The following is a 24,817-nucleotide window of genomic DNA, read 5'->3' on the forward strand; positions in this document are numbered from 1 at the left end:
CCTCATCCGGAGGTTCACATCTTTACGAACAGGTAGTTTTCCCTTTGACTCACAGATTACGGATCGCTATTATACAGCAGGTATATTCAGCAGGTAGGTTCTTCGGGTCTTAAAGTGGCTGACTTACCGGTTCGAGACAACGTTTTATGCCTCAAATTTCAATTTATTTTAAATAACGCATAATTGTTTTGTGTCTCCGGAGTTTTAAACTAAAAAACTGCTTCACTTATGATTGATGACAAATCGCTATGTAATAAAGAAAATAAGTAAAAAAAATGATGAAAGAGGAGGTAGTATTATGGCCCTCCATTTACATTTTATATAATAACTTTTTTAATAATCAGTACTTTAAAATGAAAACTTAACGATTATATTCGTCAAAATGTTATACACAATCGAGACAATTCTAGACTCAAAAATATGAAATATTTACTACTTAGAATTTTAATTATAAAAAAATAACTGTACTGGAAACTGTATAACAATTGTACAACAATAAATATAACCGTAAATTTTTAATGTAGATATTGACTTATCAGAAAGTAGATATAAACTGTCAAGAACAATTTCTACAAAACGAATAAACTTTTAAACTTAACTTGAATTATTAATATATAACAAATAATTGAATAATTTATCGAATAATTTTTTGGATATAAAAATCTCGAAAAAGAGGCCATATTAAATTTCAGTATGGGGGGGAGGGACAACTTAGCAAAATGCTATGCTATTGTTTAACTTTGCATAACACGAAATGTACAATAAAATGTGGGATAAAATGTTAAGTAACGAACGAAACATTCAAGTGTACGTATATTCGCATGATAATACGCCCAAGTTTGAGAGGAATGAGGAAATGTGTGTAATTGAGTGCTAAAATGTACCTTGGAAATGTCTCGAAATTTTAGAAAGTAAAAATACATTCTGACAAATACCGGTTATTGTGTACTGATATATTAGCATCATTAGCGTGTCAGCATGCTACTAAATAAATAATTCCATAAGTAATCGCTAGATTTCGTCATCTATTAACGGATATATTATATATTAATGGAGATTATAATACCTACAAGCCATAATATCACCTTGTCCTTTAATTAAAAAAAAACCGACATTTACAATCATATCTTACACATTTAAGATCATTTTAAATGTATCTTCAGGTACGGATCATCTCACATTAGTTTCACTGCGCCTGAAGATGAACTTACGAACTTAAGACACTTTTAAATATAAGAACTACCTATGAGCACCAACAGAGATTTGGGGCATAAGATATCGTTTTAAAATTACAAGTCAGCCATTCTGCCAAGGGCCTCCCTTGAATAAGAACTGCATTTATCGATCCGTTGGGACGAATTTCCCGCGAACGAGCAAGTCCAGTCGAATCCCCACGTTCATTTGAAAGCAGCTCGGCTCTCGAACTCATCCGCGCTCCGCAAGTTCGAAATTGCGCGCGTCGACTTCGACGCCCGCCGTATTGAATCACGTATCGAGCGTTCGACATATCGAATATCCTCGCGATATCCAATAAGAGCGCGAATGTGTTCTTCGCGCGGCAAACGACGACTTCGTATATCCTGACAGACAGGAAGTCCCTAGGAACCGGATCTCTGCCGTCGTCGAATATCGCACTGTACACTCAAATTGCACCTCGCGCATTGCGTCGTACATTAGCGAGCTACCTAAATCGGCAGCATGCTGCTCGTCGCCGTGCCGCGAACGTAATGACGTTATCGGGGTACGAAACGATAAGCGAGAAACGCACGTCAAAGCGCGCATAAGAGAGAGAGAGAGAGAGAGAGAGAATATGTGAGAAAGGGAGGGGGAGTGGGAGAAACGGCGAAGAGAGTAGAGGTAACTTCAGTCGCGTCTACGCCGGTCTACGCACGTCAAGTCGGTCGAGTGCGTGTCGTCGCGCGTGTGCGTCTCTCTCTCTCTCTTTCTCTCTCCGCGCGCTGGTTTTCGCGTTCTCGCGAAATTCGCTCGGCGGTGTGTGTCGCGACGACCTTCGTTTCGTCGCGCCCGGGTACAGTGTCCTCGCCACGTCCATATGCTACGCGCGGCGCGATGGTCCTCGCGCGATTCTTCCTCAGGAAAGGCCAAAGCGACGAGGCTGCCAGCGCTGTCAGCAACGTCGTCGTCTCGAACAACGTCGTCATCGGCACGAGGAGGTGAGTGCGCGGGAGGGACACAGCGAGAGAAACAGAGAGAGATACGTAGAGGGGGAAGTGAAAGAGAGAGGGCGAGATTTCGCGACATCGCGAATACCGCCGAGCGGTGGAATGCGCTCCTGATAATGCGGCCGGTCGAGATCGGAGCCGTTTCGTCGGCGACCGTATCCGATCGCGCGTTCTCCTCTCACGTTGAGGTCCCTCGGGGGACTTCTTATCGGCCGATCTCTTTCTCTCTCTCTCTCTCTCTCTCGATCGAGAGGAGTCGGATCTACGTGACGCGTAAATTAACGCAGCAGCGCGATATCCGTCCATGCGCGCGGATTACGGGGAAACGTTCTCGGGCGGGGATTAACAATAGCAATGAGTTCGACGCGAGATACCCGCGTGTCCCGGTGTAGCCCGAGACGCATCGGCATCGCGTATCACGCGGGCGATACCTCTCCGATAATAATTTCAAGTCACTGTGGACGGTAACGCGATATGGATTATTGCCGCACGACAGGCTGAAACCTGCGGACGTTTGTCAGTTACCTTGTGCTCTAATCTCTCTGTGTCTCTCTCTCTCTCTCTCTCTCTCTCTGTCTATCTTTTCAACGGTCTCTTTCTCTCTCTTGCACGCGTATAGAGCAACGAATGCTCGGTAAATAAGAAACTACGTTGCTCTTTAATTGAACGTCGAATTTCGGCGCGACGCGGTGCGGCACGAGAGCGTTGTCAAACCCCATAAAACCGTGCACGCAGGAGTTTTTCTCGGAAATGTAAATATTCGTGAACCGAGAAAGTATCATAGTATGTCTTGTCTAGCTAGGATATAGAGGAGAGTTGCCAAAGTCGTACTACGTAAGGCATCATTTAAATGTTTATATTACACAGAAAACACAATGTAAATCGTTAAGGTTCTGGTTACGTTTTCCATCGCTCAATTACTTTATATATTTACCATCAGATCGGGCTTATATTCAATAATTAGAGAAAAAATGATGAGGGATACAACTTAGGTATCTGATATGGTCAGTCACAAAAAGGTTGCAACACTTTTTTTCGACGAATTTCGCAATATATTTCCAATAGAAAAATATCTCTGCTTGAGAATTACTAAAAGAAACAAATTCTCCTATTGGACACCGGACGCTTCCTAAAACTTATAAAAAAGACTGTTGTAACTGTTTTTGTGACTAAACATACGCATTGGGCGCACTGTCCCCTGTTTGAAACGTCGAAACTATTTCATAACGGTATAGGAAATTTTGGAAAGCAACGCGAACGACACAATTACAAATGCTCACCGCTGCCCCAGACATGGTCTATCTTTCACAACGAATATCCCCTTTTTTTGTTGTTCCTATAGACGCACATACATGGTAGTATTATATGTTATACAATAGTTACTACCTGAGATAAAACGTTTTCCCATACATTAAAAATAATGCGTAATCCAAGCTGTAACATTGAAAATATATGTATTAATGTGGGACATTTTTTTATCTTTCTGACGTTTCCTTATGCGCATGATAAATTTATATACGCACACAATCGGATTAAAAATATATCTGATCAAACTTTGTTTATTGCTGTTACGTACATGGTGTCTCAAAATTAGACTGATAAACTTCGAGTGCTTATGAAGGACATCGAAATAAATAATTCTTATCAATAAACTTTAGTCCAAAATGAGCCATTTTGGCACTAGAGTGAATTATTTACAACAGTTGTTCGAAATATTGGCTATTTACGTCTAGCTTTTCTGTAAATAAAATGCAAAGCGGCCAGTATATTGAAAGAAATTTCCATTTTAAAGACGAATTTTAGACAAATAATAAAAGTGGTGCTGAGCTCGCGAGTCAATAAACAAATAATATTAATTTTACCTGTTTGAAAATTTCCAACAATCTTTAGTTTGATAAAGCAATTTTTTATTCGTGTTTTTTTTTTTATCAAGAGATAACAAAAACCAGAGCCAGGAAAAGAAATTGCTGACATTTCTGTATTGAAGTAAATGGCCAACACTTCGGATAATTGCTATAAATAATTCACTCTAGTGCTCATTTACGAACCATGGGTTTATTGGAAAAAATTACTTGTTTTGGTGTCCTTTAGCATCCGAAGAGTCTGTCGGCCTAATTTCGGGAGGCACCCTGTATAAATTTTTGCTTCAGTACGAGCATATATCCTAGTTATGCAATATAAGTCTAGTAAATTATACTCTGTGTTAGTATGCTATGTACAATGTCATTTAGTCACAAATTATTTTTTATCGCTTTTTCTTGACAAGCCATTAAAAAAAATTCACTTTCGTCCAAAATAGGTTACTATTTCCATTTTTACTATTATATTACTTAAAATAAATTACTATTATTGATTTTTTTCCGAGCTACTGTTAAATTTATAAAATATAGATGTTCTATGTATATTTTTGCTATCTTGCCTGCTACTGGTTGTTCCAAAAGCGTACTTGTGTCGTTCATGCCCTTGGTCTTACCTTGTTATGAACTTTCAAATTGTACTGTGAAAGGAACTCACTAAATGTTAAATTATCCAAAAATTAGGAAGGCAAGAATAAGTATTATTTTTATTACTTTTTTGCTCAAATAGCCTTAATTACTTTCAGAATTTGACAAAAAATATCACTTTTTGTCACTATTTTGATGTCTAAGAGGTTATTTTTTGTCACCTATTTTGCTAAGAAGCGGTCACTATTTCGCTTTTTTTTTTTTTATACCGGTGACTGAATGACAGCCTTGTGTATGTGTGTGTATTATTCGACAAAAATTTCCTACATGCGCGCCAACACACGACGCATCGGAGCTTCTGTAAACAACGAGGATCCCCGATAGCACCGCCTCGACGCGTCAAAAATCCGCAGCGCGTCATAAATCGTTCCTACGCGATCGGTTTACGCGCGATAATAAACAGATGCATTGCGATCGGCGGCCGGTCCGAAGGTGTCTTCCAGCGTTTATTGTTTATACGGCGACGGCGGCCACGGTGCTCCCATTGAGCTCTACCAGCCAGCAAACAGCTGATACGGAAGCACTACTTGCCCGCCAGCCTGCACGTGCGGGTTGTACATACGGTACCATGCACCTGAAGCGCATATCGCGCGGCGGCGTACGGTTAACGCCGCGTAATCGGCTTTTCGTGTCGCGAGCACACGAGGAAAATCGTCTCGGCGCGGAGCAGCCGTGAGACGGCGGTCGGTCTCTCTCTCTCTCTCTCTCTCTCTCTCTCTTTTTTACACCGTCGTGGTCTCTCCTCAAGGCCGCTACTTCTTGAGATATCAAGGCCACTTTCACTACCGTAAACAGAAGGACATGTCTTTTACGAGAGATACGTGGCCCTGCGTCGCGCAGAATTGCAATTGCGTATCGTGTATTGTCTTTAATTCGCTTTCTTCCCTGTCGAAGAATGAAAAGAGATATATTGGGTTCATGCAGAAGTTCGTTCCGTTTTCCAATTCGATTCTTTTCGTATTTGAAAATATTTTTCTCCGTGTAACTATCGGAGGGATGGCGGAGTCGTCGAACAAAACGACGCGTATCTAAAATTGATTGATTTTACTTTAAAATTAATGTTCTACGGAAAAATATTATTTGCTGGTGCGGCAAATTTGATCCTGTCACAGCAAAATCTGTCAGTTATTAGGGATAGCGAAATGACTTGTTAAGAATACTAATTGCCATTTTCCACGTTATTTTGCTGAATCTACAAATTACTTTGCTGTAAGAATAAATTCGTAAATGTAGGAAAACACTATTCCAACGGAAAATTAACGTGTTTTAAAGGCAAATTCACTCAGCAAAATATTTTCTATCCTGGCAACAACTGTTTATGTTCTAATTAGAATGATTTAATTGGAAGTCTGTTAGAGATCTATATTAGAGATCTATATTGGATCTAATTAAAGATCTGATCTAATTATAAATAATTCGTTAATTTGATTATGTCAGCTAAATGTTATCGCTATCGCGATAAATATTCAATAGCAACGTAATCCTAGATGTAATTTTAATGTTTTTTTTTAATTTTTTAAACTCGTTTATTTCTAAAATTTTTCGTTTGACGAAAAGATCTTGGAATCCCCACATTTTGGAAACATGTTGCAATGTAGTTTAACTGAACTCAATTATTATTTATTTTATTTCACTAAATATGTGTAAAGAAACACAAGGAATTTAATTTTTTTGTGAATAATTTTATTGTATAATCATTGTCCGAATATGTGTCTAAGACCGAGTTCAAAGTAAATTCTAAGTCCCATGTATCGTATAACTTTTTTGGTTCTCCCAAGTTTAAATTTTACTCTTCATTGACTTTCACTTTAAAGTCAATGTTTTTAATCTTTCAAAGAGAAATGGTATAATAGTTAAATAATTTAATTTCCAACGTACACATTATCTGGAGGAGACTCTCTCTTTTTTAAGCCGGCTCACTATTTTTCGTTTTACTTTATCAAGAATGAAACTCACTTCCTACTATTTTTTGCAGTTAAGCTGCTCCCATGCCTGAATAATTAATATTATTGTCGAGAGAGAGAGAGGGAGAGAGAAAGAAAGAGAGAGAATTTTTATCCGGTCCACCGAGAACGTCAGAGAGAAGATACGAATGGCATTTCTCGTGATTAGAGCGCGTCCAGCAGCGAGATCCTGTCATCGATTGAGCACGCCGCGCGATAAGCGTCAGCGCGAACATCCGAACGGCCCGTGCCTGGAATGTTTTTTTTTTTCACGGCATTACCAACTGGTTCCACCAGTACACTCAGTTCGCTCCTGTTCCTTCCGCAAGGAGCGGATCGGCAAAGAGAACGGAGGAGGAGGGAGTATCGTCACTCGCGCAAAAATTTGAATTAAGAAATTACGTTCGCTTCGTGCGGATCCGGCGGATCTTTTTTCCGCGCGCATCGTCGTTGCGTTGCGTTGTGTATCGGTTATCAATAAAATCAATAACTGATAGCCAGTTCAAACACGAAGTCCCGGACCGCGCGCTTGTTTATGCAATTTCTCTCTTGCACGCGCCGGGATGCGCCGGCTTATTTATTTTTAAATCTCGCGTCGCGTCGCGAGAGCTTTCGGCGCGGCGTTCCACGCGGCGGCGGAATACTTCGGCGGCTTCGAGGAAGCGTGATGAAAATAATGAAGTTGTCAAAAAACGAGAGAGAGAGAGAGAAAAAGAGAGAGAGCGCGATAAACCGAGATGTTTTGCCGGTAGAGTACATTAGATATCTCATCAACATTTCGAGATAAGAAAAAGCATCGAGAGAGAGAGAGAGTGAGAGAGAGAGAGAGAGAGAGAGAGAGTTATGGTGGTTCAAAGTACGAGTTGGCGGCTGTTATCACGAACGACCGAACAATCTAAAGCAGATAAAGGTGTTGTATATGTAATACATTTCTACCTTCAATACAAACTTCGTTAAGATATTGCGTCATGTAGTTAAAAACAAAAAAGCTTGATGTCCCGAGGAGGAAAAGAGCTCGAGAAGGAGAACTTCGTCTCTTGGCCGTTTCGTTCGTCTCGACGTCCTTCGTTCTCATAACTACGTTTCTCGTTCCGATAAAAATACGACAGTCGGTCATATCGCGGCAATTCGAGGAACTGATCAACCGTATTGATTGCGCGAATCTGTTTTTCTCTCTCTCTTTTTTTTTCTCATTATATATCAGTACGTATTAAATTCCGGTGTTTGCACGCTCCGAATTGGAAATCGCCATCGTTGGAGAGGCCAATAGAGCATGACTAATATTATTATTCGTGGCGGTTGAGAGTTAAAATTAGGATGACGTCTGTCGTAGTACGACACGGTAAAAGAACTCGCGATCGATACACCGCGTTGCACACATTGTTGCATTTCGCTCGATACGCGCGCCGTGCCTGCGATCGTATAACGAATGGAGCCACCCGATAACGCGATACGATATTATCGATACCGGTAATATAAATCTGGTAATGATGATGATGAGGATGAAAACTGAAAATGATAATGCGGAAAACTTGCATCAGACCAATTACCGTGACGTTTCGAATTTTTGCAAGGCGAGCGCGATATCTGCACGCTCGAATACAAAGTATGCATTCCCGCGCGCACCTTGTCATTAAATGACAAAGGACTCGTTCTTTGGCGAATTTAATCGTGATCGTTTCGCAGAAGTACAAATTTTGCGACAACCCGTCGTTTGTCGTAAATTATTAACACGCGTCATGTAAATATCACCGACACGTAAAATATCTGTCAACTATCCGGATTTTTATTTCTTGGTTAACTTGTGGTTTAACCTTAACCTGATAAAATTATGTTTCTCTATCGCGTAGTTTTATATTAAAATTTTAAAAACATTAAATATTTAAATTATTAAATTTTAAAAGTCACTACAAAACCATCAGTTTAATGATTAACCATGAATGGGAAAACGCAATTTTTGCATTATAACTGGTTTACATTTAAACCACAAGTTAACCAGAAAATGAAAAACCTAAGAAATCCTCGGATTGAAATTCTCGAAGACAACAAGTGACACGAAGCGCGGAAGTCAGAACTTCGTTTTTCAGCTTGGTTTCACAAACGATGCTTTTCCATGCTTTATTTTGCCTTTCTTCCTGCGGCATAACGATAGAAGAAATTAAGATTCCTAACAATAATTCCATTACAATGACTATCTCATAAAGTGTCATTTACTGCCAATCGCCACGAGCAGTTTGAAGGAGAGTTTCGGTATCTTAATGATCAGCGATCGGCCAGAGAATTCGTCGCTTAAAGTGTCATTAAGATCAAGCGTTTCAACATTGCTGTCTGTGCACGTGCGATACAACACCGTTCGATCAGCGATAATGAAAGGTTCCTCGTGCTTGCCAGATGCGCCCGTATGCACATAGAAGTGGAGATAAGTGTCCACCAGCTAGTGTGTGTTAGCCGCGAAATGTCATTGACACAAACGCGCGAACGCCACTTCTTGCCACGTGCAACCTTGAAAAAAACGCGCCTCGGCGGCGGCGGCGATTGTGACTGCCGGCGACACGGTATCATCTTCGGTCGCCGATGTGCTTGAAGAGCCGAAAGAAAGAGAGGCACCTCGCAAACCTGACGGCAGAGGATAGAACGAAACACGAGAATGAGGCAATCTCGTATCATCGTTATCGCATTTATCGTTTTAACGGAGAAACGTATTTCTTCTTGTGGCAAGTCGTTTTCAAAGCCGACGTACGTAACACGAAATATAACAGGTCGTGCGCGTCGATCGCCGCTGTTTTTAAAAGTGTACCGCTATTTGGATCTCTTATCGTCGAGCATTATGATGATAGCATCCCATCTGATAATAGTTCCGATCATAGTGCACGAGAATGCCGAAGTTATGATAACGACCACCGATATAGTATCGGCAATAATCTGATGTCACTATAATACACGAATATATGTGTGTGCGCGCACGCGCGCGCGCGTGTGTGTGTGGGATTCGTCTTCCGTTTGCTTGAAATTGGATTGTCGTATTGAGAACAATGGAAATATGATATCTGTCGAACGCCAGTGCGCCGATGTTGCTCTGTTATAATTTATAAAGAAATTAATATTTAACGTTACGAGTTTCTGTTCAAAGCGTGAAAATGCAATTATTCGTGTATCAATTAACATTAAATGCATCGATTATCATCCGACTTTATTCCCTAGAATATAATCCATGACCCAATCCGCCGATTGATTATCGTCGTTGGTTGATGTTTGCAACGTGTGCGTCTTATCGTTCACCATCGGGCTGCGAAAGATAAAATTACGTACGATCGATTTCTTCTGATTGGATAATTTCTACGCGATGCACTGTGAAAAAATGTATCTCAATAATAGCAGAACCGCGGAATTCATTCGACACGGAGAGAAATATCATTTCACTGCTAAGAAAAGCGATTACTTTCTGTTTACTTTCCTTGTTTTAAGTAATAATTATCTTCAACAAAGAATATTCTATTGATAATAGTCTTAAAATAACCAACCCAACACAAATTTTGGAAAAGCCCCTTATCGCACGTACTTGAAAGAAAAGTTCATTCCCTCCTCCTCCGCCCACTTCCCCTCTTTTCAAGAATGTCATAACCCTTATAAACGAAAAATTAAATTCGGTTTGAGTAAACACACATACACATACAAACCAAAGATTGTTTTAATTTAATATTTTTAATTGAAGCACGTAACTTACTACATTGAAAAAAGGATTTAGTCATAAGTACTAAAATTCGGCAAATATTTGCCGATCAAATATTGGGTTATATCAAATATTGGATCAAATATTGCAATCAAATAATTTAGTTTAATGTATATACAATATTGTAGTTCTGTACATTGTATATTTAGTACACGGAATTAAATTATAATTGGTTACGGTAATCAAATATTTCGTCGGTAAATATTCATCAAATTTTAGAACTTAGCATCAAATTCTTCTTTCAGTGCAGTATTCAGAATATATTTTGAATAAATTTATCGCTTGATGAATTTACGATATATTTGCGGATATGTTAACTTATGAGATACTCGAAACCGGTAACATTTACTTGATATATTCAATGACATTTGCTTGATGATGCAGTATTTTTCCGTATTATTACAATTCTTATCAATGGGGAATTACGAAATGTTAAAAGTAAAAAAAGGAACAGAAGTACAAAAATTACTGAAGAAATAAATTGAAAATAGGAACGATGTTTCAATGGCACCGAGAGACGATACGATAAGAAAGATTCGCGATGCATCTCGAAATGACCTATCGCGAATTCGGCGATCGTCGAAATTTGTAAAGGTCTCCGATTTCGCGCGTATAATGTCTCTCTTGTTTTTGTAAAATATTCGAAAGAAAAGCGATATCTCACGGTCTCACAAGCTGCACTCGATAAGAAGCGTGGAATGGTGTGTTTCTGTGCAGTGAGGCGGGCGTAGTGTGTGTAAAGGTGGGTATACACTGAGCGAACGAACAACGCACGAGCGAGCGGCGAGTGTGTAACATGAATGTATACATTCGCGTACAAACGCATACGAACTTTCTTTGATGAACCACCTTATGAGTAAATCGATCAGAAACGTTCTGTTCGGAACTCGTTATGGCGTACACTGAAAATTAATTGTCATAACCAGACTTGGGCAGATCTAAACAAATAATTTGGTTAATATCTATTATTTGAACGTTAATATCGGTTTGTTAATGATATATATTCAACAAACTTTTTGTTACTGTTTAGTTACTATAGCCAGAAAGTTTAGTTCTTTAATAAAAATAAAAAAAAGCTATTTTTACCAAGTATCGAACCTTGAATTTTCAATGCCGCAGTCTAATGTCTTATCTAGCTGCACTGTAGATTTCTTTAAAGATATATTAGATGTTTCTACATATGAATTGCTTAGAATTATTAAAATTTTAAATATTGTGATATTTTTTAGAAGATCATTTTTCCCATTAAAAATCACGAATTTTAAGTTCTTTTTAGAAACCAGAAAAAACCAAACAAATAATTTGGTTGCGTTAATTTAAACGAATTTATGAAGTTGTTGTTTTCTCCATATTTGATTGGCGCAAATAAAAAATGTTACATCGTCAATAATGCGTATCAAATATTGTATTATGAGTTACAAAAATAAAGTTTTCAGCGTATGGCCAGTAACAAAAAGATTCCAACATTTTTCGGCGAGTTTCGCAACGCATCTTTTACCCAATGGAAAAATGTATCTCTTGTGAATAATTGGAAAACAGATTCTCCTATTAGATACGGAATTCGTTCCGAAATTTATTACGAAAAAAAGTGTTGCAACTTTCTCGTGACTCGGACTATAAGTAAACTAAATATAAGTAAACTCTATTAATGCTTTATCATTCTCTAGACAATCTTTAAAATTTCCCAAATTTTTGCGTTATTTTTCAATATTCGTGCATCATTACTGCTACTTTGGAGAATCGTTCGCCGATTCTTTAAATTATCAACAGTCACGATGCACGAGTGGTACTCCTGAATGGAAACTTTCAATGTCATTGTGCCTAAGGAATGGCATTAATGGAGCCTGCTGTACATATTCCAGATTGTAACAACGAAAGTTTGCATTCGCAGCTCGTTCCTCGTTTGTGCACCTCAATGTATACTCAGTTCAACAAAGAGGACGCACGCTGCTGCGAGTTTACGGCTACGTTTACGGTGCCGAGAACACCTGAATATTCAGAAAAAGAAAAAGAGAGAGAGAGACGGCCGGTATCGGCCGACAAAGAACGTGCGAAAATGGAAAAGCTTATAAAGTGTGCGGCTATTAATTGACGCAGATCGTCTCCACCGTCTGAATTACGATATGGGTGTTACGATGATTAGTACGTTTGACGTGTAAGAAAAAAAAATACGTGCCTCTGTGCACGTACGTACACGATACACCGAACGTCAATCACCGTTAATCTCAATCCAATGTTCCGCCTCCTGCGATCTTTGTGCGTCTAATCGCAGACTTGCGGGATTACTTGTTTGCTTTTTCGCGCGATGCAATGCCGCAAGTGTGACTTTGCGAAGTCGCAGCAGGATGTCTGCTGCCTGGATTAACGTGGAGAACCTGCAATTCTTAGGTCACTTGAATGATGCCTGGAGAAATCAGGGAATTCAAATATTAGCTCTCTTCTTTTACGTTTATAATAGATTCACTTTTTATTCTACATCTACGTATGTAATTTAAACGTTTAATTATGTTGCTCTGATGTTTAGAACACATTGATTTTATCATTATTATATATTGACTAATCTGATATTTAGTATTGAAGACAACGGTGTCGTGTTGTTAGGTGCAATTTTGTCTAATCAAGACAGATATTTATTTGAATAATCTTGCAAAAGTTGAATTTTTTGTATCGGTTATGCATTATATAATTTTTTCTAACTCTTGAAGATAAAATTTTTCAAATTTAATCATTAAAACTCGAATGGTTCTTAATTTTATTTTATAAACTTTTATAAATGGAGAATATTAAGGATTTTGCATAGTAGTAAATATATATTTATTTGTAAAACACACTTAAAAACACTCTTATTTTGGAATTTTTAAGAAATTGTCTGAAAAAAAGTCAGAGGACTTTTTTTCAGGTTTGAGTAGACCTGTGTAATGAATATCCCAATTTTTACATTTTCAGCATGTTATGCATCCAAGAAGAGCTGGGTCAGCTAAGTGCAATCGCAGGGAGTGCCGCGATCACCGATCCGCGAGAAGCCCAAGTACCAAACAGCAGTCACACCAACTCGGAAAATAATAGTAACGCCAGTGACAAATGTAGCCCCGGATCAGGAAGCCTCGATTCGCAACGATCTAGTTGGGTCGAAGGCATACTAGGGTGCATGCGTCCCGTCTGGACTATGCTGTCGAAGGCTGCTGTAAACGAGAAAATCAAAGGTCACTCGAGTAAGTACCTTGTGAAGTACCTTCTTTTCTTAGGTGGCTTCCTCTTTTACCTTGTCCTTTTGCTCGGTGAAATTCTCGAGTCTGCGCCAAGAAACTTTTATACATTCAATGTATAGTTTTAGATTGACAAGGAATTTTGCAATAAAGTTCAAATATCCTTTTGCGACAATAGAAGCAAACAATAGATCCAGCCTGTAGTCGAGTAATTAAGGATGTATTGCCCATTAGTGCTGTATTTTCAGTGGCGTATTAAAGCGGCCACTCATAAATTTAGTATTTATTTATCAAGCAAACGTTCTTATATACTTATCTCACTACCTGAATAATAAATGTTAATTTGAAACGAAGAGTTGAGGTAGACATGTACATGTAATATTTCGAATACGAAGATATTATTTTTTTGCTTTTCTTATTAATGCTATTTTTATTCGTTAGTTGATCTAACGGAGATGCGCAGATAATAGAAATAGGTACATAAATGTTTATGTTATGTGCATATGATGTGCATCTCAAGTATTACTATCAGTTATAAATTTTATGCTACTGTATTTTTAAAAAATGGCCAATAAAATTCTGAAATTTGTGCATAATAATCTGCACATTCGTTTTTAATACCATAGTACTTTTTCGTTAAAATTTGATCCAAGTTCTGAATTACCGTCAAGCTTTTGGTGTCACTTTTAAATGCAATGCAGAGATCAATTTGTAATTTTTTTTTTTGTTTTTCATAATTTCGAACATTTATGGACAATATATCCTTAACAAGTCAAACTTGGCACGACGACTATAAACGTTATATCATTTTAGCGGATGATTGGGAGATACCTTTTGAATCGATCAGCGAGCTGCAGTGGCTCGGGTCCGGTGCTCAAGGTGCGGTATTTAGCGGGAAACTAAATAAGGAGGTTGTAGCTGTGAAAAAAGTGAGAGAGCCGAGAGAGACTGACATACGCCATTTGCGGAAGCTCAATCACCCGAATATTGTGCAATTTAAGTAAGATCCGCCGTTCCTTCCGCACTATCGCTGCTTATCCCACGATATCGCGGTATTGTGAGCTGATTTGTAAAATACACCGTTTTATATTCACAGAGGTGTATGTACACAAGCCCCGTGCTATTGCATAATAATGGAATTTTGCCCATACGGACCATTGTACGACCTTCTAAGAGCCGGGGAACCGGTTCCCCCTACTAGATTGGTGTCATGGTCAAAGCAAATTGCTGCAGGAATGGCATACCTTCATTCCCACAAGATCATCCACAGGGACCTCAAGAGTCCAAAGTAAGTGAACAATGCGAATAATATCTTCGTCGATATCAGTTTATTCAGAAAAACTTCAGCCATCCCGTATCTACGGTGTACGTCGCGCTTCTTGTACGAAATTTTTGATCAATTTGAACGCGAGTCTCTTTCGAGAGACTTTAGCTGAGAGACAAAAATTTCTCTCAAATTGGCTAAAAAATTTATGGTGATTAAAAATAGACTCGCCTAGGTGTGGGAAGGTGAAAACAAAGTTAAAAATACGAATTTGCCTTTGTAAGTAGAATAGAATTCGAGATTTCTGTACGTAGAAAGCGATCGCCGCAGAATAACGGGAAATATTGTACTCGCAGCGTTCTGATAGGACAAAAGGAGGTGGTGAAGATCAGTGACTTCGGTACGAGCAGGGAGTGGAATGAGATTAGCACGAGGATGAGTTTCGCCGGTACGGTGGCGTGGATGGCGCCTGAGATAATCAGGAACGAACCGTGCTCGGAAAAGGTGGACATATGGTCGTACGGCGTCGTACTGTGGGAATTACTTAGCGGCGAGATACCTTACAAAGACGTGGATTCCTCCGCTATTATTTGGGGAGTCGGCAACAATTCCCTCCGCTTGCCAATCCCAAACAGTTGTCCCGAGGGTTACGGTCTATTGGTCAAACAATGCTGGGCAGCTAAGCCACGTAACAGACCGTCCTTCAAGCTTATCGAGATGCATCTCTCTATAGCGGCAGTCGACGTGCTATCTACGAAGCCCGAAGATTATTTTAAGGCACAGGTACGACCGTTTATCATTTGCACCTCTTTGCTGACACTTCTCTTCTTTAAACAAAGAAAAATCCGATTTTCTCTATACATTTGTTTCGATATCGGCGTTGATTTTGTAACACTTTATTAGATGTAGGATCGTTAGAAATTTTCAACCACTCACATCGTACATTCATATATCATGACCGTCAATTATTTGACGAAATAGCAATTGTATATGTGTGTGTTGCTTCTTTCTTTATATATAATTTTATATTTTATGTTACAAATGTTGCTGTGTTTGAATAAGATTTTAGATAATTTAGAATATTTTTCTTAGTTCATCAAATAATCAACAGCTTCGTTGCACGGACATCTATGTACGATGTGTGTAATTGAAAATTTCTAGAGACCCTGTATCTAGTAAGTGTCTAAAAACCAATGCCGGTCCTTGCACGTGCAAATACAGTTAACCGATTGAAGGTTGCAACATTTTTCTAGACGAATGTCGCAACGCATTCCGTGGCCAATAGAAAAATTAATTTTTTAGCCATTCTCAGAGGATACACATTTCTATTGGATATATGACTGTGTAATTTATAGTTATATTTGTTATATTATTATATTACTTATAGTATATATATTTTTTATTATCACAGTCTTTATATAGAATATTTATACAAGTACAGCTTTTGAAGTACTGAAAACTGTACGGTGTATAATTGTCGATACTAACTTACTATGCTTCAAAAATAAAGGCGACTCGAATTGTTGAGTAAGCCGTGTGATAACAAAATTGTCTTTGTCACAGCAATCTTGGAAGAAGCAGATAAGAGAACATATGATGCAAATGCAATCAAACAGTAACAGCAGTCCGCGTTTCGAAGCCGACCTGATCCGCCGGAGGGAAGACGAATTACGGCACGCTCAGGATATCAGAGAACATTACGAACGCAAACTCGAGCGGACTAACAACTTGTACTTGGAATTGAGCGCCGTGTTGTTGCAACTAGAGCTACGCGAACGAGATGTAATAAAGTAAGTAACATGTTGTGCTGTACATTTTGCTGAACAGAGGCGACGCTGGTTACGCACATGGACGAATAAATTAGAAGTAAATCGACGTACGTTTGCAGGAGAGAACAACAATCCGGTTACAAGCAGTGCAAGAAACGTCTTGTCCGTCCCTTGTTGAAAGCCCAAGAGAGGCTCTACCGTAAACGAAACGGCACGGTGCACTTGTCCACCTCGTCCACGCCTACTACTCCACCCTCACCCACGGACTTGCCGCAGAGTCCTGTCAAAGCCATTATGTACACGCAGCTGAACGAATCTAATCAGCCGGAAACCGTTCTGGCACCGAGCAACAGCTTCAAGCAACGTAAATACAGACATCGTAGGGTTGGCTCGGGCTGTGGCGTGAGCTCCAGTCCCAGATCCAGCCCTCATCGTGAAAGAAAGGCAAGAACTTGACGTTAATAATTCGCGATGAATGACGAATCGTTTCGACGAAATACGATGGTGCGTGAAATGTACACGTGTGGTAAATTCGTTATTAATTTATAATAAATGAAAAATAATATCCTCGTCATATTTTCCGTTATAAGAGATGCTTTGTTTATCAGAGTTAAATTCTCGAGAGATACGAATACATTTGTACATACATGCATATATTGCGGTTATGCAGAATACATTGCAGTTGATAATTAGCATTAAACGCGCACTACACATTGGCATTGTTCTTTTTCGTTAGAGCACAGAAGTACCTGCAAGATTCGTCGATAATCACACGCAAACGGACATAATGGACATCAGCGAGACAGACCACAGCCCGGTAGCGAATGCGGCGCATTCTCTAGCGGAGAGGTGCTCCTTGGACGGCGGCGTCCGGAGACTTTCGTTGAATAAATCAGCGGCGGAGTGTCTGAACGGCAATCCGGCTTTGCCGGAATCGCATTACAGAATCGAGTCTAGTCCGTGCTCCAGTCCCGAACCTTTGGATGAAAATAACTCCAATGGGAATGAGCGTTTGAAGGATTGCAGCGACGACGATAATCTCGAGACGCTCGGCAGAAAAGTCAGCGAGATTATTAATGCAAATCGTCTTATCTCACCCATTGACAATGGAAACGGCGAGGATGTCCTAATCTCTCATAGGTACTCTCTCATACAATACTACATACTTGCTAGGATACAAGATTTATTTTTATCACTTGCTCATTTTGAATCACAATTAATCTGAAATGGAAATTTGAATATAGCGCACCTATTAGACGTTTATTTGTAACGAGGACAAAATACATTGATGATTTTTGCTATCTAGATAAAATGTTTATCTGATAAAATAAGTGTTTTCTTTTTTCTTTAACGGTTAAAATAGCTGTTAAAGCCAAGATATTTTGGAGTTGTCGAGCGAGACGGTGTAACTTGAGGATTAACATTTTAATAAATGATTAATATTGATCGAATGCTTAGTAAATCAATGAAATTGTTGCAGTAGGAACAAAGAAGATCCGGCCAAATTAATTCACTTTTGCGGTATTAACGTCAACGGGACGAATATTCAGCAAGAACAGTCCGACATTATAACGCGAACAGACATTACAAATGATCGCGAAGATGACGCGTGCGAAGAGAGCTGGTCAGACGAAGAGGGGGAGGACCCGAGCTATACTTATAACTATTTGCGACGAAGAAGGTATGTTTAATCGTACACAATGAGAATACGCATTAATTTTGCAAATTTATTCAGTGCTTGTTACTGAGTGTTTAAATTCTATCGCATGATTATACATTCGGTCGTCTACATACATTACAGTATCGCAAGAAGGCCGATAGCTCCTGGCTGCAGATTAAGAAGATCGAAACAAACGACCGAAAGAGCAAAGGTGGTGTTGGCCTCCGATGAGGAAAATACTTCTGAATATTCGCATCCTCCGTCCAGTCAGTCCTCCACTTTAGAAAGCAACCCGGATGTTCAAAGGGCTTTCCGTGATATACATGATTCTCAAAAGGTGAGTGAATTACTAGATACGATTCGTTTATCTCTGCGATATATGGAGTTCTGAGAGTATCAAGTTTGCGAAAAACGATACACGATGACTCCCGCAAGAGAAATGAGACGGGATATTAAAATATAACGGTTTTGTATTTGTCAACCCAGAGGAAGGAAATGGACGACGCTTCTGACACGTCGAGTCAATCAGAAACGGACGAGGTCAGTGAGGTTACAATTGCATCTCAACCGGCGAGCGGAACTAAGAAGATAGAGAGCAGAGTATAGACTATACCTTTTAGTGTAATTTTTATATCTGATTTGTGAACGATTTATAGCGTAGTTACTACTGCCCAGTGAATTCGGTAATTACGGCATCCCTCATTCTGCATTCTTATGTTAAATATGTAGATATATTTATCTGTTCATACCTATACATACATGCGACATTGACACACATACATATATGCATATATATATATATATATATATATATGTACCCAGTGAGATGCAAAATGGTTTGGAGGCAGCCAATTCAGAATGCAGCCGATGGTCCGATGAGAAAACTTGTTTCTTACTAATTCGTCTTCTTATTGGATCATCAAATGCTCTCCGAGCTTAGCTACGTCCAAAATTGTTTTGCTTCCCGCTGTACAATTCATACATACATGCATCTGTACGTCATATGTACACGTATATACATATATACATTAATAAGGAATATGTAATATTATTTAGAAGATATAAGCAAACGATTATTCTGAGATTCGACTCTTTACACATCTCTTATTTAAATGCGGCGAATCCGAACGACTTTCGAAACACGCTCGATCATTATTTAAGCAGTCGTAAACTGTTAGGAAGATTAGATTAATATTGCTCAAGTTTGAGTTACACTGAGAATCTGTTCGCGGTATATACATGTGTATATATCGGCATGAGATCATTGACTTAGATCTATCGTAGAATTTTCATTCGACAAGTCGAAATATTAGAGAAGAAATATGCTTCGAAGGGATATCGTTCGCGCAGGTGCAGCAGGTGTTGCGTTATAGTATTACACGGAATCGCTGTGTACTCGAGTGTTTGAGGGAACGTATATTTATTTCCTGCATTGTATTCTCGTACTTTGTGTTCACAGTTCCTCCTGAACGCGCGCATTTGATCACTCTCGAGCCGTAAATTTCATTTCGAACTGTGCATAACCGACCGCCGTAGAAATAAGTTTTCTATATGTTGGAATTGTTCGAAAGCGATCCTGCACTGTGGCGAATAACTCCGAGTTCACACACACACACACGCGCGCACACACACACATTTCCCTCCCTGTGCATTGTATTTGTGCCCGACAAAGTGAAGAAGCGGTTGTAGATAGCCGTGCTTACAAGTGCATCGGGCTAATAATGATATTATGTAAATACACAATTAAAACGCGCGAGCTAGAGACGCGTGAAAACAATACAACAAGATCAAATACCACTACTCCTAGAAACGGAATAGAATGTACAACATAACGATAACGATTGTAAAATGAATTTTATGACATAAGTGCCTATGGCAATTTGCATGCAGTACGTCGATGTCGCGACGAATCGAAGTGTCTAGTGAAAGTTAGAAAAATTATGAAACTACAATATTACGCAATTTAGTCTTTGAGGCATGTATTGAAGAGATATTGTTGTACCTATGTGATCTTTTATATTTACAATGAATATATACACACACGAAGACACGTTAAACCGAAAACAAGATGAAAATTACTAAAAAATGTGAAAATTCTCTTCTCCCCGAAGCTATTCTCTATTTACTGTAGTAGGAGAGTACTTTGTATCTTGTTACCTCCCGATATATATATATATATATATATATATATATATATATATATATATATGTTCATACGTAAGCAGAACTTGACTTGATTGTACAACCAAAGCACAAGTCAAAGAGGAATATAAAATTTAGTGGTTGCGTACTTATTGATTTCAGCATTCATATAAGCTCTAATTGTAAATTATACATATATATGCGCGCGCACACACATGCACAAACTATATATATATATATATATATATATAGTATATGTATATGTATATATATGTATATGTATGTATATATGTATAGTTTATAGGAGGAGAGTTGTATTGTGTAATAGTCGAATGTGGTGCAGGTTACAGGAGTTTCAAAACGAAGCTCAAACAATAGCATTGGACTGCACACGTGAAACTTCATACTCATTCCGCGCGCAAAACCGGTCAACTAATAATTTTAAACCGTAAGCTCTACCCTTTGTCACACGCATATGTCCTACAAACTACTTGGTTGTTTGATTACCGGAAGAAAAAAAAGAAGGAGAAAAAAAAACATATTTTGCATCCATCTATTGTACCTGCTTTGAAACTCGAATTGCCTTAATGACAATTATATACATCTGTATCTGTAAATATAGACAATACAACGGGAACTTAGCGCGTAAGAGATAGAATAACGTTTTGATGTGCTCATTTGGAGGAAATAATTTATAAGGCATATAGAGATCAAGGGAGACGAAAAAAAAGAGAGAGAGAGAGAGATATGTACTTTGTAGCAATCATACGTATTGTATCCACCATATTTATGCGAGTAGTTGCATAAATCGTTCCTTTTGTGCAGTGGCAGCTAAAAAACTGACTAGTTCTATTATTATATAATAATAGAAGCAGTACACAAAATTTGTGTTATATATATTATATATATATAAAATAAAGTTGATTTACACGACGTGTTTTTTTCTATCTTTTATATTCCTCGTATGAAACCAACATACGAACATATTGTAATATGTGTACATGAGTTTTTACGAGCATTCCATGAAGAAAGTCAGAGATTTCTTACAAATATGATACAAAGATTCTTCCTTTTCATGTATTGTAATTTCTGCAACGCATTATATACTTTATCTGAAAGCGATCATCAAATTTGTAAATGTTTTTCGAGTTACCTAAATATGATCGAGCATAACGACAATATTAAAAGCAAGTATGGTACACAAGCGAGCTTGCGAATATTCAGAGAAATAACTGACATTGTCGAATCAAACATTGGAATTCTTTCATGCTTCGTCCGATTGCGAATAACCTGTTTTGCAAGAGAACGCTCATATATATATATATATAAACATCCACACCTAAGCTATGACATATCTTTACACATTACAAGCTTCTACAATGAAAAATCTCATTTATACGAATAGAATTCCGTTAATCAACTTTATAGTACATGTAGCATCGAGACATACATTCGATGAGAAATCGATTACTTTTAATTAAGTCGCGAGTTGAAGCAGGTATGGTTGGTAAGATACAAAAAAAATAAGACCGACTTTATACAAACATACGCAAAACATACCTTTTTTACAAATAGATGTATAAGAACTTAGAGATACGTTTGTACATATTAATTCTCTCTATCGAGTACAAGGCATTGGATACAAACTGTAAAAATTGACTAATTTGTTTGCCCTACTTTAATTATCGTCAACCATAAACGTTGATAGAAGTACGGGAAAGAGATTCTTAACTGATCATATTAATAATAATCGATTGATCAAGATCAGCAATTGTAAATTATTTAACAAGATTTCCTCTTAATATATATATATATATGTATATATATATTAAGAATGTATCTACACACATGGACTGCCATTGCCATCTTTCGGGGGGGTGAACGAACAATTAATTCCGAATAAATAAAGTTATGATCAACATTTTCCCGCGTTTACAGCCGTAAATTCTACCAGTAAAATGAATTACTCAGAAACTCGGCGGTAGATTTGTATAAGGATGAAGCGCTTTGCTTTAAGCCGGTAAACAGCGACACGACTCCTTCCTTATCGTCCTCTTGCTCCTCCTCCTCGGGCAAATAATCGGGCATTTCATCGCCGTCGCTACTGTCGCCAGATTGCACCTGCAAGAAACATGTTATAATTCCCATCGGGACAAACTCTGCATCGAAACATCAATCGATTATTTATATAAATATGCGAAAATATCGATACGAAAGTAGAATAGAGGTGAGCTGCGAGCCGATTTCGAGCCATCGCACAACGTTCTTACCAGCTTCACGAGAAACTCCTGATTGAATTTATTTCTCGTAACCAGTCTCGCCTTCATGTTGTCCGTGTTCTTGTCGATCGCTTCCGCGATTTGCTTAGCCGTGACGTAGTTCAACGTACGCATTGTTACACGCTGATGCTCCACATCGACGACGAGCGAGACGAGGCCGTCGATTCTGATTAAAGTCGCTTCCAATTCGGCACGGGTTTCCTGATACATCAATGATATCACCATTGCAGTTCACAATCGACGTAGAACCATCTTCGTGATATGATATTAACAAACTGTGAGGTGATTTCTGATTACCGGTAGCAAACCTTGAACATGCAGGACTATCATGTGTGTCTTCAGCTTTTTCGGTTCTATGACTCGCCTGCATCGGCTGCGCAAGTTATATATTGGTGGTTTCATACGTTCTATGTCGTCTTTGATGTTTTGCGCTCGATTTGATATCTTCGGCTCGCTCAGACTATATTTGTTTATGGTCGCTTCCAGTGATTCGCGCACACCAAAGGTCGAGGTTATGTGTATGTAATTATCGACATTCTTGACAAATATCTCCAGAATGTCTAAAGCTAAATTAACAACATCTATATCAGGTACTTCCAAAACATACGCTACGTACGATAGAACCGTTTTGTCCTACAACACAAATAACAGGTCGGAACTTATATCCTGCGCAAACTGTATAGATAAAGAGAATGATAAGAGAATGATCTCTTACATATATGTATACGATTTTTATACATATAACTCATGTGCCTAATTTCTGAACTTTTAACCCTAAAAGTAGCTCAGGAATCACCTGATTGGCTGAGAAGCCACTTTTATCGATAAAAATGAGTTCAGAATATAAATCGGAGTTTATGACTTGTTGACCTTTCTATTATAATATTATGACTATGATTATATATATATGTATATACATGTATTGTAATAGAAAGGTCAGTAAGCCATAAATTTTCTGGCCAATATTCTGAACTCACATTTGCCTTGACAAAAATGCCTGAAACACAGCTTCTCAGCCAATCAGGTGATTCCTAAACCACTTCTAAGCCACCAGAGGTAAAAGCTCAGCTTGACCTCAGAATATGGACGATTGAGTGACAAACTTCAAGAACGAGAGCTCTCACCTTCAGGATGGTATCATGATTCGCAAGATCATTCGCAAGCTTTCTGTACGTCTGGAGGGTTTCCTGCAGCTCCTGCGGGTCCAGAGAATCTTCTCCGTCCATTGTTCGCGGGTGTTACGTTGACATTAAACACACCTGAGAATTCGCGTGCCCGACCGACGGGGACTTGTTCAGTCTTTCTACCGAGATTCAGAAGGCGTATCGTTTCTCCAATAGCGACAGCCGCGGCTCATCCTACCACACATCACCGTCGAGGATCGAGTCCATCCTCGAGTCGACGAACGTGCCCCGGCCTGTTTCCTCGGTTATTACGCCGCGACGATGTCACACAGATGTTACCTGGCGGTCGCTCTAACCTTACTTACTCAAAACCCGAAGATCGAGCGACCATCGGGAGAGCCTGCGAACACGATGCGAGGGAGAAGAAGCGGTCGGTATTTGGCATTTGATCAAAATCGATCGGCGAGGGACGCTGCCTCCGAGTTATCGGAGTCGTTTTTACTCGGCACCGGGGAGAGGTGGGATGCAAAGGGCTGACACGCACGCAGACTCTGGGAACGCGTAACAATCTTTTACAATGGTAAACAAAGGCCGAAGGGGTCCTCGCAGCGTCCTCGCTCTCGTCAATATGGAGCGTACGAATGCGCATGTTGTAAACAATGCGCGCGATAGCGTACCTTCGCGGTCTCCGGAGGAATCTTCGTCCCGACTGTGAACCGACACGACGGCGGATCGAACGCGCGGCAGCTTCGCCTTTTCCGCTAGACGACCACGCTACAGCTGACCACCGATGTCAACAGTGACCGACGTCAATTGGCGTGGTACTGATAAGCTGCTGGCGAGGGAAAACTAGAGAGAGAGAGAGAGAGTTTCCGTCGGCAAGATCGGCACCATCTTCCGTGCGGAAAGCGAGACAGATAGATATCCGCGAATCCGCGATAGAAGAGGGAAAAATCGCGCAGGTGCACGTCAAGTGCAGGTCGCGCGGACGGGGGTGCACTCGTCGCATGCGC

General features: G+C 39.2%; 2 protein-coding genes across 7 annotated transcripts in view; one reads left to right on the forward strand and one right to left on the reverse strand.

Annotated features, from left to right (window-relative positions):
* Positions 1-20,417, forward strand: part of LOC106750938 (mitogen-activated protein kinase kinase kinase 13) — a 29,502-nt gene extending 9,085 nt beyond the window's left edge. Inside the window, exons 1-11 of one of the 4 annotated variants that reach the window (XM_014631619.1) lie at positions 1,941-2,174; positions 13,307-13,572; positions 14,380-14,566; positions 14,663-14,854; positions 15,187-15,613; positions 16,394-16,620; positions 16,719-17,043; positions 17,336-17,739; positions 18,080-18,280; positions 18,401-18,596; positions 18,746-18,865. In XM_014631619.1, coding sequence (XP_014487105.1) covers positions 2,071-2,174; positions 13,307-13,572; positions 14,380-14,566; positions 14,663-14,854; positions 15,187-15,613; positions 16,394-16,620; positions 16,719-17,043; positions 17,336-17,739; positions 18,080-18,280; positions 18,401-18,596; positions 18,746-18,865 — 2,649 coding nt within the window. In that variant the 5' untranslated portion in view covers positions 1,941-2,070. Of the gene's footprint in view, positions 1-1,940; positions 2,175-13,306; positions 13,573-14,379; positions 14,567-14,662; positions 14,855-15,186; positions 15,614-16,393; positions 16,621-16,694; positions 17,044-17,335; positions 17,740-18,079; positions 18,281-18,400; positions 18,597-18,745 lie in introns of those variants that run through there. The other 3 variants (XM_014631616.1, XM_014631617.1, XM_014631618.1) reach the window with 3 other exon arrangements.
* A 68-nt stretch (positions 20,418-20,485) lies between these two features.
* LOC106750947 (armadillo repeat-containing protein 1-like) lies at positions 20,486-24,716 on the reverse strand. Of its 3 annotated transcripts, none has more exons than XM_014631637.1 (5): positions 24,482-24,716; positions 23,805-24,155; positions 22,978-23,313; positions 22,672-22,881; positions 20,486-22,522 (listed from the first exon to the last, which is right to left on the reverse strand). In XM_014631637.1, the coding sequence occupies exons 2-5, from the start codon at positions 23,904-23,906 to the stop codon at positions 22,349-22,351; spliced, it is 822 nt and encodes a 273-aa protein (XP_014487123.1). In that variant the 5' UTR covers positions 23,907-24,155; positions 24,482-24,716; the 3' UTR covers positions 20,486-22,348. The 3 variants fall into 3 exon arrangements, with proteins under 3 accessions (XP_014487123.1, XP_014487121.1, XP_014487122.1); XM_014631635.1 differs by having other exon boundaries at positions 23,805-24,204; XM_014631636.1 differs by having other exon boundaries at positions 23,805-24,355.
* Between the last annotated feature and the right edge of the window lie 101 nt (positions 24,717-24,817).

The sequence above is a fragment of the Dinoponera quadriceps genome, unplaced genomic scaffold (assembly GCF_001313825.1).
Source record: "Dinoponera quadriceps isolate SergipeBrazil2010 unplaced genomic scaffold, ASM131382v1 scaffold4681, whole genome shotgun sequence".
NCBI lineage: Eukaryota > Metazoa > Arthropoda > Insecta > Hymenoptera > Formicidae > Dinoponera > Dinoponera quadriceps.

Excerpts from the sequence above, each read along its gene's own strand:
- LOC106750947 (XM_014631637.1), bottom strand. The coding sequence starts at position 23,906 with ATGGACGGAGAAGATTCTCTGGACCCGCAGGAGCTGCAGGAAACCCTC. Across the intron at positions 22,882-22,977 it reads ATGTTCAAGGTTTGCTACCG|GAAACCCGTGCCGAATTGGA; the intron begins GTAATCAGAAAT and ends TTGATGTATCAG. Across the intron at positions 22,523-22,671 it reads AGGAGTTTCTCGTGAAGCTG|GTGCAATCTGGCGACAGTAG; the intron begins GTAAGAACGTTG and ends TGTTTCTTGCAG.